The 24,078-nt window shown below is 60.6% G+C and overlaps 1 protein-coding gene across 1 annotated transcript; it reads right to left on the reverse strand.

The window, feature by feature from the left end:
• Window positions 1-3,582: 3,582 nt before the first annotated feature.
• Window positions 3,583-13,565, reverse strand: PHF24 (PHD finger protein 24). Its single transcript, XM_074812148.1, has 8 exons — window positions 13,317-13,565; window positions 8,016-8,388; window positions 6,943-7,128; window positions 6,531-6,609; window positions 6,228-6,430; window positions 5,913-6,079; window positions 5,572-5,673; window positions 3,583-5,461 (listed from the first exon to the last, which is right to left on the reverse strand). Exons 2-8 carry the CDS (start codon window positions 8,382-8,384, stop codon window positions 5,365-5,367), a joined length of 1,203 nt encoding a protein of 400 aa, XP_074668249.1. The 5' UTR covers window positions 8,385-8,388; window positions 13,317-13,565; the 3' UTR covers window positions 3,583-5,364.
• Between the last annotated feature and the right edge of the window lie 10,513 nt (window positions 13,566-24,078).

Raw genomic sequence — 24,078 nt, forward strand, 5'->3', positions numbered from 1 at the left:
GTCTCCCAGCTGCTGGGTGCTGCAGAGGATGGAGCCCACCCCAGACTGCAGGAGCCCGGGTCGAGCTCTGGCTCCTATGCAGGGTATGCGGCCCAGTACTCCCCCACTTTGAGCACAGACAACCACGGAGGAGGAAGGTGCTCTGGGGCAGAGCTGGGTTTGGGGCAGGAGGAGACGGGGATCACAGATCACCCTCCAAATCGAAGTGAGCCCCTGCATCCCTCCTTCCTGCGTGGGGGACCGACGGGTGGGCATGAGGATGGAGGCATGGCCAGCGCCTCCCGGTGATGGGGGCTCCTCCGCTCCACCGGTTCGTCCTGGTGACATGCTCTTATCCCAGGGGCGGCGGTGCTGTGTGCCGGTCCGAGCGTGTCACCGCCTGCTCCCGGCGCAGTGCAGGGCTGACACCCTGTGGCCACTTCTCTGCTGGGACACGCGCACACACACACATTTTTTATGGCCTCTCACCCTCCTCCCCAGCCCCCTCGCCACCCAGAGGTCTCCCCAGAGGGACCTGGTTCCCCTAGAGACCCTGGTTCGGGGTGAGAGGGTCACTTCTGGGTGGTCCAACCTCCTCGTCTCAGCTCTGCACCCCAAATCCCCTCGGCTTCCCCCATCCTCACCCTGCTCACATCTGGGGGGATGTGGCTAAAAGGGGACACTTGTCCCTGCTCTACATGGTCACTCCTGCTCTGGTCTGGGAGGGGAAGGACGGTTGGGACCACCAGGGTGGCACTGCCTCTAGGGACTGTGGCTATTGTTGTCGCTGTCACCTGCTGCCCAGAGAACCCCCTTTTCTTGCCGGTGGTCCCTGGCTGGTCCTGTGGCACTGATGTGATGGGGCTCTGACATCTTGACCCAGCAATGGCCGGGTACCACGGCTCATGGGGACACTGTCTCAGCCCAGTGGGTCACCCCTGTCCCCCCCGCCCGTGTCAGCACAGCTCCCCACACATGTCCCTGAGATATGGCTGTCTCTGGTGCGGGGCACACCACTGTCACCTCCCCTCTGGGATGCACCAGACCTGATGGCAACCGGCCAAGCCCAGGGGAGCCTCGAGGACACGCAGAGGTGCCCTGGCTCGGGGGAGGGTGCTATTCTGCACCCTGGGGTGCAAAGCCAAGCACCCATCTTCCCCACAAGCAGAGGTTTTTTTTGGGGTGGGTGGCAACCCCGTGCAATGGCCGTACACCCCAGCAGAGGGTGCAACCTCACCGCAGATCCGGGCACTGCTACACCCTGGAGACCCCAAGGGGCGGCGGGGACACCCTGAGCCGGGCAGGACGGGCAGCACGAGGTGCTCCAGTCCCCTTGCAGATGGCTGGACCACTCGGTGAAGGGTGGCCGATGCTCTGAACGCTGCTGTTGCAAAACGTTACGCACAAGCCCCCTTGCCGCCAGGACCCCATGACGCTGCCCCTGGCGCCGGGCTGGGTGGTGCTGAGCTGGAGCCCTGGGGCTGGGGACCTCCACTGGGAGCAGCCCCACGGGCAGCACAGCACCCTCTGCGTGGCAGCCGGTGGTGGGTGATGGACCTGGGACAACAGATGTGTGGGCTACACAGACACCATCACTACAGCATGAATTTACCCACTCTGGGATTTCCTTCCTTGTGGGGTCTTGTGGGGAGGGTGGGCTGGACAGCCAGTTCCTGCCCCAGCCTTAAATCCCACATGAGCATCCTGATCCTTTGGTTTGGGACCTCTGGGACTTTCGGTGTGAAGATTTGCACCACTGTTCAAGGAAAGGTTTGCACCAGCAGATGGTCAGAGGTTTGCACCAGCATTCAGGGGAATTCAGGGAGGGGGTTTGCACAAGGATTTGGGGAGAAATTTGCACCAACATTCAGGTGGTGAAGATGTTCACACCAACATGCGGGGGAAGGTTTGCACCAGCATGTGGGGAGAGGTTTGCACCAGCATTTGGGAGGGGAGTTTGCAGGCCACAAAAGCTGTCTGGGGATGGGGTCTGTGAGGTCACCAGTCTCAAAGGAGCAGGTGACAGCTATGAGATGCCACGGCACCACCTTGCCCATTCCCCCACCCTGTCTTCATGCTTCTGCCCACACTCGAGGCTGCTCATGAGGAGACACAGCTGGCTGGGGCACGCTCTGCCCCACGGCGGGTGCTTGCCAGGGACCTGCAGCTGCAGCAGAGCATGTGTGCTGGGCAGCTGGTGCCGCGGTGGTGACAGCACAACCCTGCAGGCCGTGGGCCAGCCTGGCCACCTGCAGCCCTTGTTAGCCAGCTCCCTGGGGACACCAGCCGGCTGCATGCCCTGGCAGGGGTGCCAGGCTGCTGCAGGGTAGGCTGAGGCTGGGAAAGCCGCCCCTGCCTTGCCCCCTGGGGAAAGGCTGGGTGCAGAGTGGGGCTGGATCTGGGTCCATGTGGGTTCTGCCCTCCCAGCTTGGATCCTGTGGGGTGCTCGGAGTGGGGGTTTGGGGTGCTGGCAGCAGGTGCTTCACTCCCAGGGTCCCTAGAACCTGTGCTCTACCCCAGCTTGCTCTTCGGCTCCAGCAGCAGGAGCAATAATGCAGCAATTAACACCATCTCCCCAGGTGAAGGCTTCCCTGGGGCCTCCCTCTATGGGCAGAGCCCATGGCATCACCCACCCGTGGCATCCCCACTTCAGGCACATAAACCACTGCCAGCTCCTCCTTCTTCTAGGTGCCCATCCTCTTCCTCAAGGTGATGGGTGCCTCTCCCAGGAGGTTTTACAGCTAATCTGGCTCTCAGGGCCTGAAAGACTCACTGGATTTTCTCTGGAGGCCAGCTGGACACCACCGCTGTGGTCTGGATGCAATGGCAGCCCACTGCAGCTGTGGGAATGGGCTGAAATATCCAAGTCCAGCTTTTAGCAACAACGTCTGTGTCCCCACAGACCCTACAGATGCTGCCAGGGCAGCGTTCCCCTCCTAATTCTCCCTGAGGTCCACTTCTTACGCCCTGTTCCCCTCCCAGCTGCAGCACAGGCACTGTGCAAGGAAAGCCCCCCCAGGCAGGTGAGCCCCCTTTGCCAGCAGCCTGGTTCCCACAGACCACATGCCACCAGCAACGGCGGCAGCTTTCCCTGGGAGCTCCATGGATGTGGCTAGCATTGGAGGAGCCTCCAGCCATGGGGACCACTCTCCAAACACTTCCTCCCAGGGACCCTTGGAGTCTCCGTGGGGTTATTTCGGGTTTCCCCACACCACTGCAAACAGCCTGTTCCCAGCATCCAGCTTCCTCCAGTGCTCTGTTTGCAGCCTCCAGTGCCTCTAGAGGCAAGGAGCACTCTCATCCCAGTGCATGGGTGTCCCTCCTGCTGCAGGGGCTGGGGCAGTTGTGAGGCTAGCCAGGAAGTCTCCCCACTGTCTGCTCTCCTGGGGAGATGTTGGGCACCCCGAATTTGCAGGGTTCTGGTTGGATCCCTGGCTTCCCCCCACTGCTGCTGTGGAACACTTTGGGGACACAGGGCCAAGCCTACTCGATGGGACAGGGACCCGAGGCTGGGACAGGGTGTTAAACACAACAGGCAGACGTGGCATCCTCAGAAATCCCCGAGGAGAAGCCAGAAGTCCCGTAAGCGCGCTGGCTGGAGGCTAGTTGGACACAGCTGTTTAATGGATGCTTCTCAGTACAGAGCGGGTGTTGCGATCCACGCACGCACGGCCGCCTCCTCCCCATGGCCATGGCTCTGGCCCAGTCTCGGACTTGGCATCCGAAATATCCCCATTGGCCTGGCATGCCAGGGTGGTAGAGGAAGATGTCATGGCACCAGGGTGCCTTTCGGTCTTGCAGCGGGGAGAGTCCCAGCAGAGGGGACCTGTGCTCTGTCTGAGGAAGGGGGGCTGAGTGGGACGGTGCCCCCATCACATCGTGGGGAGGGTGGAGGTGAGGGAGTGACCAGGCTGCTGCAGGTGCAGCCCTGGTCTGTGCATACCCTGGGGCACCCCGGTGGAGCCAGGGCACACTGGGCAGGGAGAGGCTGAGGGCACCACGGGGAAGGGGTCGGGGGGGCAGGGGGCAGCTGCTGACGCTGCCATGGGACCTGGGCATTCTCACCCTTGGTGGGCATGGGGCAAGGTTTCCAGGGGTCCCTGCTCCTTCACCTGCGGGCTGAGCGCATCCATCCACTTAGGGCTGCTGGGCAGCAACCCTGCCCAGTGCAGTGCCTCATCCCTGCAGCTGACACCCTGGGGGGCTCTGGGCTCTGCCTCCTCCCCCTCACCCTGAGCACTGATGCCCTCTGTGAGGTGGGGATGCCCCCTTGCCATGCTGGGGAGGGAGCGGGAATGAACGGGGCTGGTGTGGGACTGGAATGCTGAGTGGGGGGAGAGCATCCCATGGGACTAGGGGGACAGGAAGGAGTGAGGGGTGCAGGGGAGCACTCCTGTGCATCCGACCTTGCCCTCCTGCCACCCCTGGTGCTTTCTCTTCCCGGTGCTCCTTGCCACACCATTGCTGTTGGCATTAAATGGTTGGTCCCCAGCAGGGCAGGGTCAAGCCGTGCTGGAAACACTGTCCCAGGCATGACCATGAGCTGTGGGTGCAAGGATGGACCTGCTGGGCTCCATCCCCTATTGGAGCCAGGCAGGGATGTGAACAAGGCCAAGCAGGGGTCAGCAACATCCTCCCCCAGAGGATTCACCAGGACGATGAGCTGAGCCGGTGCTTGCCGCAGACCCCCAGGTGCTGCTGCCGGCGGTGTGCAGAGGCTCAGCCGTGCTGCCCCATGGCACTGCAGGAGGCTGGGGATGCACGGCTGCTCTGGGCTCTGTTCTCACCCCGTAACCACCCAGACCTGGCTCCAGGAGCAGAGCAAGGCCCGCTTCTCCTTTGGGGACAGACCCTGCTCTGTCTGCAGGTCCCTGGGGACAGGCCCCCGGTGGCTCTGGGTGCTGGCAGGTGCTGGGGTGCTGGGGATCATGGGGGCAACAGGTTCCCTGCCCCCCTGTGCCCCATGGCGTCCCCAGGCACTGGACCCCTCCCTGCAGCAGGGTTTGTGGGGGACACACCCAGTGCCCCACGGTGTCCCCAGGTACTGAACCCGCCCTACAGCGGGATCTGTGGGGGGCACCCCTGAGCCCCACGGTGTCCCCTCCCCACAGCGGGCCCTGTGGGGTGAGGAGCAATGGAGCCACTCCCTGCCCCTCCCCACTTCCCCCCCACCAATCAGAGACCCCAAAGCCACACCCTCTCCCTCAGCCAATCAGAGCCCGGCACCCAGCCTCTTCACAGCCAATCTGAAGCAGAGGCAGGGGGAGAGGGTAGCGCGGCTGCCTCCCTGCCAGCCAATCGGTGGCCGGCTCCGCCCACAGGGGAGGGCGGGGCAGGTCTCCGTGCCGGGAGAGGCTTCGCCGCCCAAGATGGCGTCGCTGGGGGTTAGGCCGGGGGCTGCAGGTGGAGGGCGGCGCTGTTGGGGCGGGCAGCCAGGATGTAGGCGACGTTCTCCCGCAGGAAGCCGGGCCAGTCGATGGGCCTGCGGGCAGATGAGGGCTCACCAGCTGCCCCGACACCGCTGCTCCCCCGGCGCCTTCTCCAAAATGGGGGTGTTGATCCCCGCCCGCTCCCAAGCCACCCCTGCCTCACCTGGCCTCCTCCTGTTCCGTGGCTGGCAGGGTCTTCTCCTGGCTCTTGCTGCTGCCGCTGCTGGCGGGGCTGCTCTCCGACATGGGCCCTACGTGGCTGATGCTGAGGTGGGGGAGAAGGTGCCTGTTGTCCCCCTCTCCTTGCACCCCAAATGGTGGCAGGAGGAGGAAGAGGGTGCATGGGGCTGGGGCAGGGCTGTGGGGCCACGGCGGGGGAGGTGACAGGAATGGGGTGGGAGGGGACACCCATTTGTGCATCCAGCCCCTTCGGTGGGTGCTGGGGCTGTGGCAGGACCCCCGGCAGGGATGTCACCCCCACTTCAGGATGGGCATCCCCAATACCTGACGTTGCAGGACGGTGTCTCCTTTTGGTGCTTGCGGAACCAAGCATGCCGGGCCCGGTGGCACTCGCCCTCCCCGATGAAGCCATCACTGTCCTGGTCCAGGGCCAGGAAGGCCGCCCGTGCCCGCTCCCGCTCCTTGGCCGTCAGCAGACGCAGCAGGGCATTCTAGGGGGGCAGAGAGGGGAAGGGGGAGCACTGATCCCATGGGAAACACCCCCTGCTCCTCTGCCCAACGCTGTGGATGTCTCCCACCCTGGGTTCCATGGCCATGGGTGCTGGCTGTGGGAGCCAGTCCCAGGTGCCACAGCCATACCTGCGGCCGTAGTTTCTGCAGCAGCTGGATGGACTCGTGGGAGAGGAAGTCATGCCACTCGATGTGCCCCTTCTTGTCGGGGTCCAGGGCGGAGAACTGCAGGGCTGCCCGCTCCTCCTGTGCCTCAGCCATGGGCCGCTCGAACTGCTGCTTGTGCACCAGGTGCTTGTAGTGCAGGAAGTCGTCCAGGGTCAGGCAGGTCTCTGTGGGCGACAGATTGGTTGTGTGTCACCCAGGGAGGCAGGACCCACCTCCCCAGATGCCTCCCCCAACTGTCCAGGACCAGACAGGGAGGGTCCTCACCTGGAATGATCTTGCAGTGCTGCAGGGTCTCCATCAGGCTGTACATCTCTTCCTCGGTCAGCAGGAGATTGAGGTTGTCCTGGGGTGGGGGGCAGAGAAGAGCCGTGGGGCAAAGGCATGGAGTGGGGGGAGCACTCAGCTGTGCCACAGCACCGGGATCCCTCGAAGCCCCCCCAGGGTGCTGGAGCGCTGGCTGCAGGGGTGGGGATGTGGCAAAGGGCCACTGTCCCCTCCCCTCTGGTCGTTTGCCATCAGGTCAAGATGGGTGACAGGAGCTGGGGAGCAGCAGGTTCCCCATCGTCCCAGACCAGGCTGTGACATGGGACCCTGCTTGTGTCCATGCAGGGCACGACTCCCCAGGGTGCACCCACCACCCATCAGAAGCCTGGTGTCCCCCACTCCAGGCACTCACGCAGTAGTAGCAACTCCAGCCTGTCTCGGTGTGCGCCGTCTCCGTCACCTCCACGGAGCTGTCGTTCTGCAGGTAGCCCATGCGGCGCAGGCAGCCGTCGTGGTACACCCGGCTGCAGATGCGGCAGGGGAAGAGGCTCTCGGCTGTCCACACCTCGCAGATCTCGCACATCTCATCATTGAGGACCTGCGGTGAGATGGGCAGCTGCTCAGAGGGGCAGCATGGGCAGGGGGCTGGCTTCTCAGGGTGGGGGTCAGGGTGGTGCTTCGCAGCTGGGGATGGATGTTGGGGGGGCAGAGGGGATGGGAGGCGGGGATTGCGTGGGGCTGGTGTAGGGAATAAGTGGGTGGTGGTGTCATAGCGGGTATGAGTGGTGGGGTTAGAGGAGGGTGGATGGGTTTGTGGGGATGAATGGTGGGTGGATGGGTCCGACTGTAGCATTGGTGGGGCTGTGGGGTTGTAGGTTCTCTGGGGTGCAGCATGGTAGGTGTGGCTGGCTAGGCTGTGGGGTTGCGGGCTGTCTGGTCTGTAGGGCTGTAGTGTGGATGGGTGGAAGTGCTATTCTGTGGGTTGGCTGGTTTTAGGTGTGGACGGGTAAGCTGGAAGGCTGTAGGTGGGCTGTGGTGTAGGCTTGTCGGGATGGGAAGATGGATGGGTAGGGTCATGGATGTGGATGAGTTGGGTTGTAGATGGACAGGGCTGTAAGGGTTGGATGGATGGCTTGAGTTGCAGGCTGGCTGGCTGTAAGCTGACAAATACTTAGATTGAATTGTCTTTCTCTTCCCCAAAGCTGGAGCTGTCTGTGCCCAGCAGCAACCTTTTCTCTCCAAGACACCCCAGGGTCCCTTCAGGGCACATCTGACCAGTCACACCCTCCTCCCTGTGTGGCATGTCCAGCTGCCCAGCCCAGCCCCTGGCCCTCTGCCCCACTGAGTCACCTCCATGGGGCTTTGTTGTGCCCAGGGAGGCTGTCACTGCCTGGCAGGCACCAGGAGCACATCCCAGATCTCCCCAGCGCATCTCCAGCCCTGTCCCCATCCCTCCTTCCCAGCCTCCGTGCTCCATCTGCTTGCCTGCTCCCGCTGCTCCAGGCTGATGTCTGGGGGCTCATCATCATGCAGCTCCCGCTTGGGCCGGATGAAGGCGGGTGGTGTGAACCTGTTGGCTCGATCAAACTCCTCCGGCTCTATGCCCCGGCCATCCCGCAGCCGTTCCCAGGCCGCCTTGCTGGCGCTGCTCTCCTCTGGCTGGGAAGGTCCTGCCGATGCCTCCTCCTCTCCCTCCTGCACCGTCTGCTCCAGTGTCCCCCGGCGCGTGCCCCCCGCCTCTGCCCGCCGCCGTGTCGACGGCTGCTCCCGCAGCCCGTCCTTAAAGGCTGACACGGCCAAGCTGACCTTCTGCACCTTCTCCACCGTCTGCCTCCTGGACATCAGCACCCCCATGGCTCTGCAGGGGGAAGGAAGGTACTCAGTGTTAAAAGCTCATGGTGCAATGCTGCTCCCCACCCCTGCACCATGTCCCTGGCCTGAAAAAGGTGTTTGGGTGGATTTCCCCCAGCTGTGTGGGGAGCAGGGCAGGGCAGGGAGAAATGGAGGCAAGCTGGTGCCGGGGTCATTCATGGTGGCCATGGGGAGATGGACCCTAAACCAGGTGGAGGTCTGGCCATGGAGGGTCTGAGTGTTGGTGGGGGAGTGGAACAGCAAGCAGGGAGCTGGTTTGGGGGCACTCTGCCTCACCTATCCTTGCAGACTCTGACTTAATAAGAAACACATCCAGGTTCTTCCCATGCCAGACCAGTAAAACCCAGAAGGACCGGGACCAGCTGTAACCCTGTCCCTTGCATGCAACATACTCTGTCTTGGAGAAAGCCTCTTTGGCCACCCAAGAACAAGAGGTATCCTCCCTGCAGCTCTGCCCAGGACTGGTGTGTAGCAGAGCTGGTGCTAGGTCTCTTACCTTCCCTAAATTTCAGTTCACGCCCCCAGTCTCTCTTGTGCTCATACACTCATGTGTATGTGTGCTCACTGCTGCCCTGATCTCTGAGCATCCTTCATCCCACCCCAAAACATGGGTCAGGGCTGGCTCGCAGCAAGGAGCCAGATGGAGAGGCTGGACCAGCCATGGGAGTGCTGCGAGGCTGCAGGAGGGAAGGGGAGCAGTACGTGGATCTGGGTGCGTGGGTCCCAAGGAGGGGATTTGGCTGCAGGACTGAGGGAAGGTCATTGTAGGGTAAAACGGGGGTGGGAAACGGCAGCAGCAATAGCAGGTCGGGCTCCGTCTCAATGGGGGTGGGCTTGGAGAAGGGTGGGCTGAAGCCGGGGAGGAGCAGGATTTGGTCTCCAATGGTGTGGGGCACAGCATCACCCCGCGTGGGTCCCTGCCCCGCTGGGGTTGCGTTGTGGAAGGTGCTGCAGCCAAGGGGCACACCCAGCTGGTGCCCAGGGACCAGGAGGCAGCACTCGCTGCCTGTGCAAGTCAGTGAGAGGGGATATCTGAGCGCCATCTCCTGCCCCACCAGCCTCGGCAGGGAAGTCCCCAGGTAGCGGGATAATTAGCAGCACGCGCTGGGGACCTCACGGCTGCGGGAGGACATGGCGCTGCAGGCACTGCTGTGGCAGGAAGCCTGGGCAGGGTAGTTACGGCTGCCCCTCATCAGCGGTGCCAAGCAGAGCGTGCTGGCAAGCGGCACCCAAACACCGCCACGCACACACGCATGTGATTTCCCAGCCTCCCCCCCCCCGCCACCGCGGGACCATCTGCGTGCAGTTTCCCACGCGCGGAGCTGGGTGTGCAACACACACGTAGGCCCTGTCCCGCATGTGGAGGTCCCACGCGTGGGTATTTGTGCCCTTGACCCCGTGCCTGGTTCGGGGCTGGCGTCTGGCGTGCTGCAGCTCCCGAGGCGTTGTAAAGGTGGAAGCAGGGAAGAGCCGGAGGCACATGTCCAAGCCACAGCAACAGCATCCCTGCGGCTGTGCCAGCGGGAGGGAAGACACCTCGGTGCCTCTGCCTCCTCCCCGTGCCACCACCTCCTGCCCAGGTGGCTCGGGATCCCATTGGCCTTGGGCAGGATCAGCTCTGCTGCAGGGCAGTGTTGTTGCTCTGCCTGCAAACCAGCGAGCCGGGGGCATGGCAGGGAGATCCCCCGCTTTGTGGGTCCCTGCATCGACAAGCATGGGCCAGATCCTGGCCTCATCCTGCCCAAGGCTTGGGTAGAAGCAGGCAGGAGAGGGCACAGAGGGGCTGGACTCCTGGAGAAGAGCCAAAATAGGGGTGTGGGCCCCAGCTCTTGGCACACCAGTCCTCCCAGTAGCCGTGTTGGTGCTCCTGATCCACAGTGTGCTGGCAGCATCTCCCCACAGTGCTGCAGGGCTCCATGTTGCCCATCCCCAACCACCCTGCGGCATGGCAGGGCAGCCCGGGAAAAAACGAGGCAGCTGGTGTATGGGCTTGCTGTAATCCCCAAAAATAAGGTGTTCACGGTGTGGTTGCCACCCTGCTCTGCATTGCTGCTGGAGGATCCCAGCCCATCTCCCTGTTTCCTGTCCTCTCCCAAGGCCACCCTGAGTGTGTCCTGCTACAGTTGGTGCCATCGGCACGCCTGGAGTCTGGAGGGTGTCACTCCTGTCACAGCTTGTGTCTGTTCTCAGCCCTGCTGGCCTCCCTGTCTCTCTTACTGCTGCACAGCCAGACCCTGACTGCACATCCAGGGGCTAAATGGCTTCATCCCAAGCTCCATCTTCAGACCCCATTGCCTTTCCACAAGTCCCAAAGCTCCCCAGATACCCCAAACCTGCTCTGCAGTCTCCAGGACACCCTTTCCCCCATGTCCTGCCTGACCCATTGGCTGTGAGGGGTGGGACATCACCCCCACACAGACTCTGACCTGGCTCAGGGTCCTGCCAGGCTCGAGGGGTCCCTCCTCTCCTGGGGACCCCTGGATGTGGGTAGTGGGGACCCCACAGCAGCCCAGCTACCCAAGCAGCCCCTGCATCCCCACATGTCCCTGGGAGAAGGTGTCTCTGCTGCTATTTGTGGCCACCCCCTGAGGCGTCTGGCAGTCGGGACCCAGTGCCACCACTCAGCTCACCTTGTTCCGAGGCGCCGGGACCTCGACCTTGCTGCCGGGCGCCAACGTGGGGCCTATTTTTAGGTCGCCCCCACAGAGGAGCTAAATCTGGGCATGGGCCGGAGCTGCCTGCGAACGCCTGGCTCCACCGAGCCCTGCTGGCACTGAGGGCTCACGCAGTGGGTGGTGGGCACCTTCCCACCCCCTTCTCTTCCCCTCCCTTCCCTTACCCGACACCCTCCACTCCTGCCTGGTCCCGGGGGCAGCACACATTCCCGATGCTGTTCTGATGGGGATTTGCTCCTTGCTACTTCATCCCTGCAGCAAAACGCTGAGCCAGAAAGCACTTCACCCCCCTAGCACCCTTGGACTCATCTTTCCCAGCCCCACGCAGCTCTCTGCGTGGGGAAACTGAGACATAGAGGCAAGGCTGGTGCAGCTGGAGTGAGGATCAGCCTGTTTTAGGTGGGGATGGGGGCACTGGTGGGACAGGGCTGGTGGCCAGCGCGGAGCTGCCCTGGGAGAAGGAAGCAGGGCAGAGCGTCCTGAAGCAAACAGCCAATGGCTCCTGCATGGCTCCAAAATCTCCTCTCTCCCATGGCAGCAGGAGCAGGGAGCACCCATGGCTTGTGCTGGGCTTATGGGGTGCTGGGTTTGTCTGTGAGGGCGGTGGTGGGTGCGGGGCTGCGGGTGACGCGTGGGTGGGTGTATCACAGTGTGGCGGGGGTGTTGTGGTGGCTGGGAGAGCAGGATGAATGCGGCGGGGAGCAGTGCGGGGTGGATGTGTTAGGGGCGGATGTGTTACAGGGCGGATGTGCTACGGCATGGCTAGCGGCACGGGGTGGTGTTACGGCCCAGTGGGCTGTGTGCGGGCTGGTGGGGAGTGTTGCAGAAGCTGTGGGCACAGTGTGGGTGGTGGCTTTGGGTGCAGGGATGTTGCAGCAGCTGTGGATGTTGGGGTGGTGGCTGTGGCAGCCTGGGGTGCAGGAGGGGTGTGTTTCAGGGGCCATGGGTGCAGGATGGGCTGTTGTGGTGCCTGGTGGTGGCACAAGGAGCTGGGGGTGCAGAGCCATAGGGCCCTCAGGGTTGGCTGTTACAGCCCTGCCTGCCCCCCACTCAGCCATGCTCGCCTGCCCCGCAGTGCATCCTTGCTGCAACGCCCCACCAGCAAACCAAGGGCCAGTGGGCGCTTGAGCTGGTGCATGCTATGAGCAGGGTCTGTGGCCCCCCCCTGTGCCCACCCTCAAGGGGATGCAGCAGGGGTGCCCCAGGAGCAGGACCCCCTCTGAGGCTCCCCACTGGTGGAGAAGCATGTGCCTGGTCCCCATGGGCTCCCCACAGGCCAGGCCTCCTCCCTGCCCTCACCAAGCTCCTGGTGTTTTTACCCCCTAGTGCTGTGCCTTCTTGGGAACAGCATTAGGGAACTGGGGGCAGAAGGATGGGATACCAATGGGGAGGACACCCTGGAACCCATGGCAGCCCAGTCCTAGGGCTTGGTCTGAAGGGCACTGAGCAGGGCTGGGAAGAGCTGCCATGACTCTGGCATAGCCCTGCACACCCTGCCAGCCGCTCCTACCTGGGACGAGGTGGGGCTGGGCAGCTCAGGCAGGAGGCTTTGCTTGGGGGATTCCACATCCCACCTCCTTGAGCTGGCTGGGGATGTCCAGAGGGATCTGGCAGCACCCCTTTGTCCCTTCTTGGCAGAAGACACACGCTAGGACTGTGTCACTGCTGGGGCTGCTGCTGTGAGGTGACCCGGTTGCCATGGGGCAGGGAGGGTCTGTGGCTGATGGTACCCTCCCCACCCTCTGCAGGGATGCAGAGGCCCCGTGGGGAGGTCTGTGGGGGTGGCCGGAGCCCCAGCTGTGCTGTGTCCTCCTCCTGGGGACACCAAGCCGGTGGCTGCTCTCCCTGCCCGATCAGGCTTCCCATCCTGCCACGCCATGGCAGATTTTATAGGTGTGTCTCACGTTTCCATCTCCCAGAGGGGGATGAAAATGCCGTGACAGCAGAGTCCCTTCCCCTGCAGCAGACACGGCTCTTGCCCAGCTCCCCAATTCTCCTCATCTCCCTCCCCAGCCCCTCTCCCCAGCACCCCCACCAGGACCCCAATGCCTGGGCAGGATCCTCCCACCCCATCCATATCCCCACTCCCAGGCATCCCATCCCAGGAGCTCTGGTCACCCTCCCTGGCACCAGGACCTCCCAGGAGCATCAGGGGGACCCACCCATGGGTGTTGCGATGTGTGGCCATCCCATGCCATGCACTGGGCAAAGCGCCAATGGTGGCAAAAAAGCCACTTACCAGGGTCAGGGTCCGTCTGGGGAGCTTGAGCCCTAGAGAGCAGTCCACACGATGTCCATTGCCGATGCCTGTGGCCACGACACCCTCTCCACCCAGGATGCTCACCGCATCCCGCGCCCTGCGTGCAAATCCCCGCTGGGGGATGGAGCGGTGAGGCTGGTACCCAGGGAGCCAGAGCCCTGCACTTGCTGCCGGAGGATGCAGGAGACAGCGAGATGCTGGGAGCGGATGCCTGTGTCTAGCGCGCGCACACACACACACACACACGCGCGCGCGCGCACACACACACACTGAGGAAGCAGGGAGCTTGTGACTGGGGCTGAGCAGATGCAGCCTGGTTTGCTGTCCCTGTACCAATTGCTGCCTGAGCTGTGTTAAACAGCTCTCCGAGGCATGAAGCATTTTTTTAACCGGACTGACGTTGGCTGGGAGATACCAATAAAAGCTTTCCCTGCATCTCCTCTGGCTCCTGGAGCTGAACCGCCTTTCTTCGAGACAGCCTCAAGGACTATGGAGATGGGGTTGTATCCGTGAAGGAATGAAAGTCTTCCCTGCCCAGCTGCTGGGGTTTTTCCCGGACCGGTGCTCCAGCCACAGGCTACCTGCAACTGCTTTAACCCAATGCCTGCTGGTCAGTGTTGCAGACAGGCTGTCCTCCCCATGCCACTGTGCAGTGGGGGCACGGTAACTCCTGGCTATGTGCAGCCCTGTGCACCCAGTGCAATGCAGAACCAGGAATTTTGGTTCTCCTGGTCCTCAGGACTGGATATCACCTGGGTGCACACCGCAGACCTGCAGCGGGGCTGGGGACTTGCAGAGAGTGTGAGGGAGGTGATGGGGCAGGAGGGAGGATGCTGGGCTGGAGAGGAGGGCACAGCCCTAATGCAGTGTTTCTGAAGGTGGGATATCTGCTCCACATGCATCCCCAGCTGCCCCACACCGGCCTGGTGGAGATGGTCTCTCAGCCCCCTGACACCCTCCTAGCATGGGGTACTGCTGGCTGAGGGGGTTGTGCTCTGCTCCTCAAGATCTACCAGCTGTGCCTGAGGATGATTTAGGATGCAAGAGTCTCTGAGCCCTCCTAGAAGCAGCTTCCAGCCAGGCTTGGGATTAGCGATGAAGGTTAGAGTGGAGGGGCCTGGGCAGTGGGGATGGCTGCAGGGCTGCCCTGCCTGGGGGAGAGGGAAGCTCTGCTCAGCCCCACTGCACATCCCCGGGATGCTACTGGGGGGAAACCCCACATCCCAACCTGACATCCCAGCCATGCCAGCCCCTGTGCCCGCCATGGGGCAGGGTCTGGCTTGCTCCACGTGGACCTGCCAGCCACACGGAGGAGTGGACATGTGTACATGCATGCAGCGATGCCTGTGTCTGCAGAGGGGCTCAGGAGGCCTTGGTAGAGCAGCGAGCAGCAGCGGGGGAGATGTCACCTTTCCCATGCAGAGAACATGGGGAGCATGGGGTGAGAACCATGGGATAAAGGACTGCTCGATGACTAAAGCTTGCTGGCTCCTGGGAGATGGGCAGCACCATCCCTGAAGTCTTCTCTACCTCTGAAAAAGCCTGTGCTGCACCCAGCATCCAACACCCCTGCAGTGTCCTGCCTCCCCAGGAACAAGCGACTGGGGCAGGGCAGCCTTGAGGGTGCTCCCAGCTCCATATTCGGGACAGGTGTGCTCCAGCCTGTGGCACACACTGGTGCCAGGCTGGTCTCTGACCCCTGACTGCTGCTCCTCACCCTGTGCCAGCGCTTCCTAGACCTGTGGGTGCCAACACTGGTCCTGCGATACCAATATCTCCATTATAGACCCTTCCCATTCTGGCACGTCTCAGCCAGGAGTGAACTGAGACCGCCTGCAGTTCATGTCGCCTGCAAGCAGAGCCGGGGGCTGGGAAGGGCAGCGTCTAGGTGTTACACAGGGACCTGAGCTGGTCCACGGCTCCCTTCCCCGCTGGGTGGAGATGTGCAAAGCCAGGCTGCAGATAGGATTTATCTGCTTTCTGCTTGTGGCTGTCAGGTCCTGTCTTGCTTTGCTCCATCGGCTGCGAAGCTTTACAGGAAGCCTCCGGTTGCCCTGCCCTGTCCCAGGGTGCGTCTCTGTGCTTCATCCTTCCCCAGGGATGCTTCTCTTTAGGGTGAATCACATTTTGCATTATTCGGCCTGGGGAGAACTGTGGAAAGGTGCTGGGATGCATGTGGGGTGGAGAAAGTGGAGGCCAGCTGTAAATGAGGCCAGAGAAAAACATCTCTGCAGACAAACCCTGGCCCCAGAGGACTGGGGAAAGGGGGAGGCAGTGGAGGAGTGTGCCGGCAGGCTGTGAAAGCTTTAAGTGCCTTTGCGGGGAGAGCCCTGCCCTGGGAGGCCCATGGCCGAGTGCAGTGGTTCCTGGAGAAGCAAAAGCCAGGAGGAGCCCCAGCCTTGCTCCTGCTCAAGCTGTTGAGGGGCTTGAGGGTCCTGCTGCTGTCTGCCCAGATGCTCTGAGGTTCCTTCTTAGCATGACCAGGCTGTACCTCCATAGTGAGGCTCTGTGGACAGGGTTGGCTGAGCCTGGGGGGTGACAGCTCCTTGCCAGCCCTTGGGTGCACCAGAACCCAGCTGGTGGGTACGGTGTCCCACCAAAGGAGACCTGCAGCCCAGATACTCTTCTGCAAGGGGCATCCAGCAGCCTCTTCCCTATGCAAGATGCAGGATGCTCTCACACCCTCTGGGGAGAAGGAAGACACGGTCCCCTGCCATCTCTGAAAAGCCACAGTGTGGCTGGGCACCCATTGGAGCGGCCACGATGGCAACAGGCTGGGAAAGCTCTTGGCAGAGCTGGCAGCGCCGGGCTGCTGGAGGAGGGCTGCAGGGGCGGAGGTGAGAGCTGAGCTGCAGCGGGAATGTGCATTTTCGTCAGCTCCCCCCACCTCCCCCCTCCAAAATCTCGCATGACGCCCGCGTGTAGGTCACTGGCTGCTGCAGCGACGCGGCGTGTGGGCTCACCATCTGCGGCTGCTTCTGGAGCCCGCCGCCTGGGAATGCTGCCTTGTGCCGCCCCGTCTTGTCCTGGCTCCTGCCTGTCCTCCAGCCCTGAAGCTGTCAGCACCCTCGGGGTCTGCAGGGCGAAGGGTTTGCTCTTTGATGGGGGGCGGGGGGGGGGACGACGACACAGACACCTGAACTTTTGGCTCCTGCCAAGAAGCAGGAGCAGAAACGGCAGGGTGCCTGCGCGAGCCGGCCTTCCTGCCAGTCAGCGGGGGGTGATGGAAAAGAGAACTTGTCAAAATAGTGAGATATCGTTTTTCAGGAGATTACAAGTTTGGCTGATGGAGATAATAGTGTTGATGCACTGCGGGGAGGGTTCGAAGAGGCATTGGAACACCTCACGGCAGCTGGTTCAGGAGGGAAGGATGATGCCAAAATCAGCATGAAATGGGATAAAAACTGGCTGCCTGATGGGCTGCTGTGTAAGACTGCAGGCAGGGAATGGCAGAGCATCACCCATCACTGGGAATAAGCAGCGCAGGAGCAAGACCATGAGCAAGGGAGACCATGCCTGATTCCCTCCAGCTGTCCCAGCCCATGCCCCTCATCTGTGTGGGCTCCACACAGGGGAAGGGGCTCAGGATCCTACCCATAGACCCGATCCCAGCTGCAGACATGAACCTGCTCTCCACTGGCACCCAAGCGGGACATCTCCTGATGCTGGCTGCAGACAGCACCTCTCATGTCCACTGACAGCTGTCTATCATGCCCACCAATGGCTTTCCATCACTATCCCTGGACATTCACACCTGCTTATCGGTGGCTGCTTGTCCTGCCCCTCGTCATCAATGCGGGTGCTGTGCATGATGCTGACGGCTGTCCATGATGCTCCCACCATTGAGGCCAGGTCATTGATACTGCCTGTCACACCCCTGGCCATTGATGCAGCTGGTGATCCCACACCCCCACAGCTCAGTTGTTGGTCCCCACAGCCTCCAGCTCCCTGCAGCCCGAGCCTGATGGTGGAAGGAGGCTGCAGCCCTGTGACCGCCACCCCAAAGGGTTCAACCTGCTTCCCTTGGGGAGTCAGTTCCCTGGAGCAGCTCCTCACCCTGGGCTGCTCTGACACCTTCCCCCTTCCACTCCCATCCCCACCAGTGGTCCCCCCCCAGGTGTATGTGTGTGTGTGGGGCTGCAGTGTTGATGCCATTGCAAACTGCTGATGGAGTGGTGCCTGCTCTCAGCTCATGCTCCTCTCATTCACCCTGCCATGGTCTCAGGGATAGGGACTGTGATAGGGACAGGGATGAGGACAGCAGGTCCTGGCTTTCCCCCTGCCCTCAGTGGCCAGGGTGCCCTGAGCAGGAGCTGCCAGATGGTGCCCAGTGTGGATGCAGCCCCTCCTTTGGCCCCCATCAGCAGCCACACGGTAACAAACCCGAAGTAGGTTGAGATGCCGCGGATGCTGGCTGCGTGCCTCGTGGCCATGGCACCGTGTTTGTTTGCTCTGAGTTTTTCCCTCCCATCCTGGGGCTGGAGTGCAGAGCATAATTACTGAGCAGCTTTGTGTGCACTGTCAGGGTGCAAAGGCTGGCTTTGCACCCTCACTAGCAGCTTTTGTGGTACCCAAAAATCCCCCGGTACAAAATCCTGGAGCAGAATTTGCCTAATGAATCTATCTTCAGCCCCACAGCTCTGCAGGACTCAGGAGTTTGCAATCGAGGTCTGTCTGGATGCATGTAGTAGCTGAAACCCCAGCTGCAGCAGGGCCAGGCACTGGTTTATGTGGGTAGGAGACACCTCTCCTTTGGCCAGCTGCAAATTCAGGCTGAGCTCCCACTTCAGCCTGACCCAATGTCCCCTCCTGAGGCACAAGCACATTATGCTGCCCAGGGCATTTTTAGCTCCACCAAGGACCCTTGATGTGTGGAGTCACAACTTTACAACCAGTAAGGTTATACAGAAGGTATGTTTATTCAGCGCTGGGTGCATGGGGGATCGCTCCTTCACAAACGTGCACATTTTGGAGCGAAAAGCAGCTCCTTTCTATAGCGTAAGTGTTTACATATTCATGATAATCCCGAGAATAGGGAGAGATATTACAATTAGTTTTGAGAAATCATTATCATAAATCCCGCCCCAAGTCCCTCCCCGTTGTGCCTGCGCAATGTCTCCTGATGGTCTTGGGCAGGGGTCTTCAGGATGAAGATTGAAGATTCCTCTTCCTCTTATGACTTTTCACCCAATTAGGTCACTTCAGCATGTCAATTTAGCATTCTTTGAATTCCCCTTCCTTATCTTGGGACTCAGTAGTTGCAGCTCCTCCCTTATCTCAAGAGCCCATCCTGCTGAGAGCCCACCCTGCTGAGAGGCCTGCATCTATTTTGTTAAGGTTTCTCACTTCACCCTGACCTGGTGCAGAGCTGAGGGCTGCTCATCCCTCATCCTTGCCTGTGTCTGATGCAGCCCTGCCTCACCGCCACGTCCCCACATCTGCTGGACTGAGCCATGGAAGCCCCAGACCTGCTGGATGTGCAGCCCTCAATGGACAACACACCCCACCAGCTTCTCCTGCTGCTGGAAGGAGGGGATCCAGGCTGCACTCAGCCCATCCATCCTCTTGCTTGTCCACCTCCAGATGAGTCCTGGTTGTGTGCTGCTGTCTGCTCCTTGTTACTGTCCTGCAGTTACAGCTTGGCTGTTCCCTTTTCCCTGTACAAGTCTGGGCTCTGGGGAGCCTCAGAGAGAGTGTGAGGTGCTCCGCACCATGCTACCTTATGCAGCCGTTTACCCACACTGCTCCTCCACAAGCCAGCTTCATCCCTGTGATAAGGGGGAAGAGCTGGTGGGGACCAGTGTTAGGACCTGGGGAAGGGGATACAGATAAAGGATGTGGTCTGATGGTGCAGATGGGTGCTAAAATGCCCCAGGAGGAGCTGGGGGAAGGTGTAGAGATGAGGGAAGAAGGGAGATGAAGCATATGCGAGGAAGATAATGATCCATACTGCCCCAGGGGGCATGCCCCCAGGGTCTGGGGTCTGCAGGAAGGTGTTCCCCAAGGGAGGCTGCCTGAGCTTACCCTGGGATGCCCTTCCTGGAGGTGGCACTTCCCTGCAGAGCAGCCAGAGCATGGGAGCCGTAGGTCTTTTGACCCTGTCCCTGCTGCTGGCAGCTTGCCAAGCCTAGCCCTGATGAGTCGAGGATGCTCCCTCTGGGTAGATAATAGCTGAGCACTTTAGAGCTCTCTAATCTAGGAGCACTCTTGCAGGCATTAGCTAAATGACCCTCTTCACAGGGTGACTCCAGCCAGCTCCCGGTGAGCAGCCATCCCCCCCAGCCTGTCCTCTTCCCTCCACCTGCAAGTCCCCAGAAAAGATCGAGGCCAGAACCCATGGCTCTCCAGGGACCGGTACCCCCTTGCCCTAAGTGGGAACACAGGTATACCCAAGTAGCAGAACCTGGTGCAGGGACTTGTCCCCCAGGACACTGCAGGGCTCTGGAGAGCAGGATGAGTCCTGGGGCTGGGGAGAAGGGGCGAGGTTGGGGTGAGAGAGGGAGTGCTGGGACTGGACCACGGATGGGTGCAGGGTATGGATTTGCAACTGCAGTGTCCCAGTGCCAGCCCGACAGCGCCTTGCAAGGGATGCACGGGCAGGGGTGCCAGCCCTCCCTCTGCCCACCCTGCCAGCCTGTCTGCCCCTCTGCAGTGACACCCGTCCCCACGTCCTCCCTTGGTGGGGCCATCTCTGCCGCAGGCCGGTCGAGCATCCTCACAGAGGAGCTTTTCAAGTGCAACGGAAACGCCTAATGAAGGACGACTTCATTAACTGGGGCTGTCACGGGGATGATTGCTGCCTTCCTGAGCCGCTTTATGAGCAATAAAGCTGTATGAGAAGAGAAGAGAGCAGGCGAAAGGAGGGGAGAGGAGAGGAGTCAGAGCCTGTCCCAATACTCTGCCCTGCTGGCGAGGGCACTGCCATGGCCTGTTTTGGGGGCTGGAGGGAAGCAGACAGCCTCCGCGGCTAATTGTGTGTTTGGGGTTTCAGGAGGACCCCAGCCTGGCGTTGCCATACCAACTGCATCAGCATCACTTTCAAACATTTACCAAGCTGGCTTGAAATGCGGGGAGCGGGGGAATTAAAAAAGGAGAGGAGGCCAAACAGAGGGTTGATGGCGGGGGGAGAGTAAAAGGGCTGTCTGCGCCTCTTTCATTACATCGCACGGAGTCCCGCAGGGCAGAAAGCTCTGATTAAAATGGCTCTTGCTGGGATTCAGAGGCTTTTCGGGGAAAAAGAAAATGCCCCTGTCTGCTGGAGTCTGTCTGAGGCACTGTTGGTGGTGGTATCATCTCAGTTTCTTCAGCAGGGTGAGGGGAGATCTGTGAGACAAGGGTGCCCAGGTCCCCAAGCAGGCAGTGTGGGGATGGGTGCTAGGTGCTGGCCCCAGGGTCCCAGCATCCCCAAAGCTGACTGGGAGGAGGGAGAAAACATGTCTGCGGGTGATGTGGGGCAGATCTTACAGCCCAGAAGGTCTGGTCCCTGACCTGGTGTCATCCCAGTGTATGGGGCAGGACCCCCACCCCTGGCAGCACTGGCCCTCACTGGAATGTGACTGCCCTGCTTTCTGCAGCTGGGCTGTGTGTCTCCCCTGCTTCCTGGCTGTGCCCCATGGGGTACCTCCTCTCTCCTCCTTCCAAATCCACGTCTTTGCCACCCTTGGCCTTTCTGTGAGCTGGATCAGGCCTCTCCAGCACCTCCTGCCCAGCTGGATGGGCTCTGAGCTGCTTTCTCTTGCCAGCAGCAGCAAGGCATGAGCCCTCCCTTGGCTCCCAGCCCCCCTCCATCCTCTCTGTCAGTGACCAACCTGGTGCAGGAGAGGGAACTGCCTTGGAGGGGGCCATGGGGATGGGTGTGTGTTCCCCCTCCTGCTCACCCAGCTTCCTCTGCAAACCCATTTAACAGATCAAAATTTTATATGCTGAGCCATGCTGGAGCCCAGAGCACAACACAGTTTTGCAGATTTTAGTCAAGAGAGCCACGTCATGGGCAGGAGGCATTCGCTGCTGCAGGGACACAGGGGAGGGCAGGTTGGAAGAAGGATGATGTACAAGGAAAGCCAATTTTTGAGGGTGACAAGTAGCTTTTTTGGCGCCCTGTCTTGTGGAATGGCACTTGCTGTGGCATCTGAGTGCCTCCACCCAGCTTCTCTCCATGCTGGCATGCCCTGGCTGGACTCTGACACCCACCCGAGCAGCATGTGAGCCTGGTGGCACAGGGCCATCGCCCTGGCTCTGGAGGAGCAGTCAGTCCCTTCTGCCTGCTCATCACTGAAGCTTCAACATGTAGGGCTGCTTCCCTTCAAACCCCCACTCTTTCTCCTCTGCTCTGAGCGGATTGCTCCATCCCTTGCACACTGGCGATGTGGCTCAGCCATGAATCACTGTGGACAAGGCTGCTCCTCAGGCGCTTCTTGGTCTCTGGAGAAGAGTCCGTGCACATGCTTCCTCCTGGCCACACATGACCTCCCTGGCCACATGCTGCTCCTCAGAGCCCCTAGGTCTCCAGAGACCAGCCCTTGCTGAGGGAAGGGTCTGGAGAGAGGCAGAGGGCTGTTCCTCTTGCATGAGCTCTCTCCTTCCCCTCCCAGGTGTCTACATGAACTCCACATGCCCCTATTCCCGTTGTGGTCAATAAGCATCAACCAGCATCACCAAAGAAGCTGTCTGCTCACCCTTGTCACAGAGGATTGCAGGGACACCTGCCATGCCCGGTAATGTGGGGGACCGTGCCCACCCCACAGCTCCTTCCGGCAGCATGTATGTCCCCTGGGTGTCCCCTGTCCCACATGTTATTTTTATGGTGCTGAGAACAGCTGGAAGTGGCCATGGTCTGTGGGGTGGCTGGTCTGAGTCTCAGGTTGGGATCAGATGCAGAGGTCAGTGGTAAGAGTGCGGCTCAGGCTTTGCTGGGGAAGTGCTGGGATTGCCTGTGCTGCTTGGGGCTTTGCAAGCAGCCGTGAGACGGCTCGGCAGGCGCAGTTAATGTGGTGCCAGGCCTTGGCTTATCAGCCTTGCCGATCATCTCTGAGTGGTCCAGATGGCTTTCTGCTGGCAGAGTGTGGCCCTGGCAGCTTGCGTCTGCTGCAGACGGTGTGCAGGCAGACCCCCTGCCTCTTCCCATGCACCCCCGGGGGATGGTGTGTTCAGCGTCTGGTACTGGGACTCACCCAGAGCTTGCCACAGTGCAAATCAGGGCATCAACAGGACAGGAAGGCAAATCCTTCCCCTCCACACTGTGTGCATGCTCCTAGCTCCTGCCAGCTCTGCTTTGATGGAACAATTTGGCAGGTCTCAGTGGGATGCCCTGTGCCATGGGGTGTGCCTGCTGGGAGCACCCTAGGGTATCCTTCCTGGATCCTGCACCCTCCCTGTAGCTTTCCAACCATGGACCAAGCACCAGCCAGGAGCTGCACAAGCAAGGGTATCCCCTGTCACAGCTACCTGGCTGCTGTATGCTTTGCTTTGCTCTGCTGTGAACATCACAGTTTGTTTTCCATCCTAACTGGGTGTCCTCTTGATGGGGAGAAACCTCCAGGATGTTATCCCTGGGCTGTTTCTCCACTGCAGCTTCAGAAGGAGATGGCCAGTGTGATGATCCCTGTGTAGGTGGTGGTGAGAGGGGATGTGGTGTCCCAGTACCCTGCATCCCACTCCAGGAGGGCTCGAGCTCCCGTGCAGCACTTTTGGGCCACCAAAGGCTGGGTGTGAGGCTGTTTTCTGGGCAGCTCCGTCTGTGACTTTTACAGCTGCCTGGAACACCTCCAAAGGATTGATTTACTGTAATTCCTCTGGAAAGTAACTTTTGTGATTGCTAGCCTGGAGATCTCAAGCTGGACTTAAACAACAGGATCCTAAAGAGGCCATGAATAATTGAGCCTAATAAATATTAATAACTTGCCTGCATGGTGGCAGGGCATGTAATTGCAAGGAGCATTCTGGAAGCAGTTCTGCAGGCAAGCGTGCACTCCTGGGGCAGAGCCTGGTTAACACTGATGCTGCCGGGCCATGCAGAGCTGTGCATGGCCACCAGCCCTGCCACCCTCTTCTGGGGTTAGTGGTGGCCAGGGGCAGGGTTTACTGGCCACCATGTGAGTATTTAGCTGTCCTCAGTGGGCCTCTCTCCTATGACTTGGTCTCCTGTAGACTCGCAGCATCCACTGCATCTTTTGGCAGGAATGTTCTCCATCTCTGAGCCATCCTCATCCCTCAGGCACCCTGAAACACCTGGGACACCGACTTCAAAGTCCTGCCTGCCCTCATGTACAAGCCAGATGGAGGTGTGTCTCAGATTGGAGTGTGTGGATGCTCCCTGCTCTTTGTCCCCAAGGACTGGGTGGCCCAACTGTAGCCAGAATTCATACAGGACTGTCCCATGCATCACAAAAACTGATGCACTGCAAAATCCACCTCCCAGGGCCAAGTGATACCAAGAAGGCACAGTCTAAGCTTTGTATGACTCAGGCTCTCCAAAGTCATCCAGGTGGGTTTAGATGAGTGAAGACATGAATGAGGGGAGGGATATGTATGAATTTTTTTATCTGCAACAAGACAGTGATGGAGAGCGCATGTGGCCACCTCTGTAGACTGAGGAAAGTCCTGCAGGGAAAGGCTGAACTTGTCACTCAAACCCTTGCTGAGCAGCACTGAGCCATTGATCAGACGTTGTGCAGGTGTAGGATTCTTCCCAAAGTAGCTGAGCTTTTTGGATGAAAAATAACCACAAAGCTCAAGACAAAAT

The sequence above is a fragment of the Strix aluco genome, chromosome Z (genome assembly GCF_031877795.1).
Source record: "Strix aluco isolate bStrAlu1 chromosome Z, bStrAlu1.hap1, whole genome shotgun sequence".
NCBI classification, from domain to species: domain Eukaryota; kingdom Metazoa; phylum Chordata; class Aves; order Strigiformes; family Strigidae; genus Strix; species Strix aluco.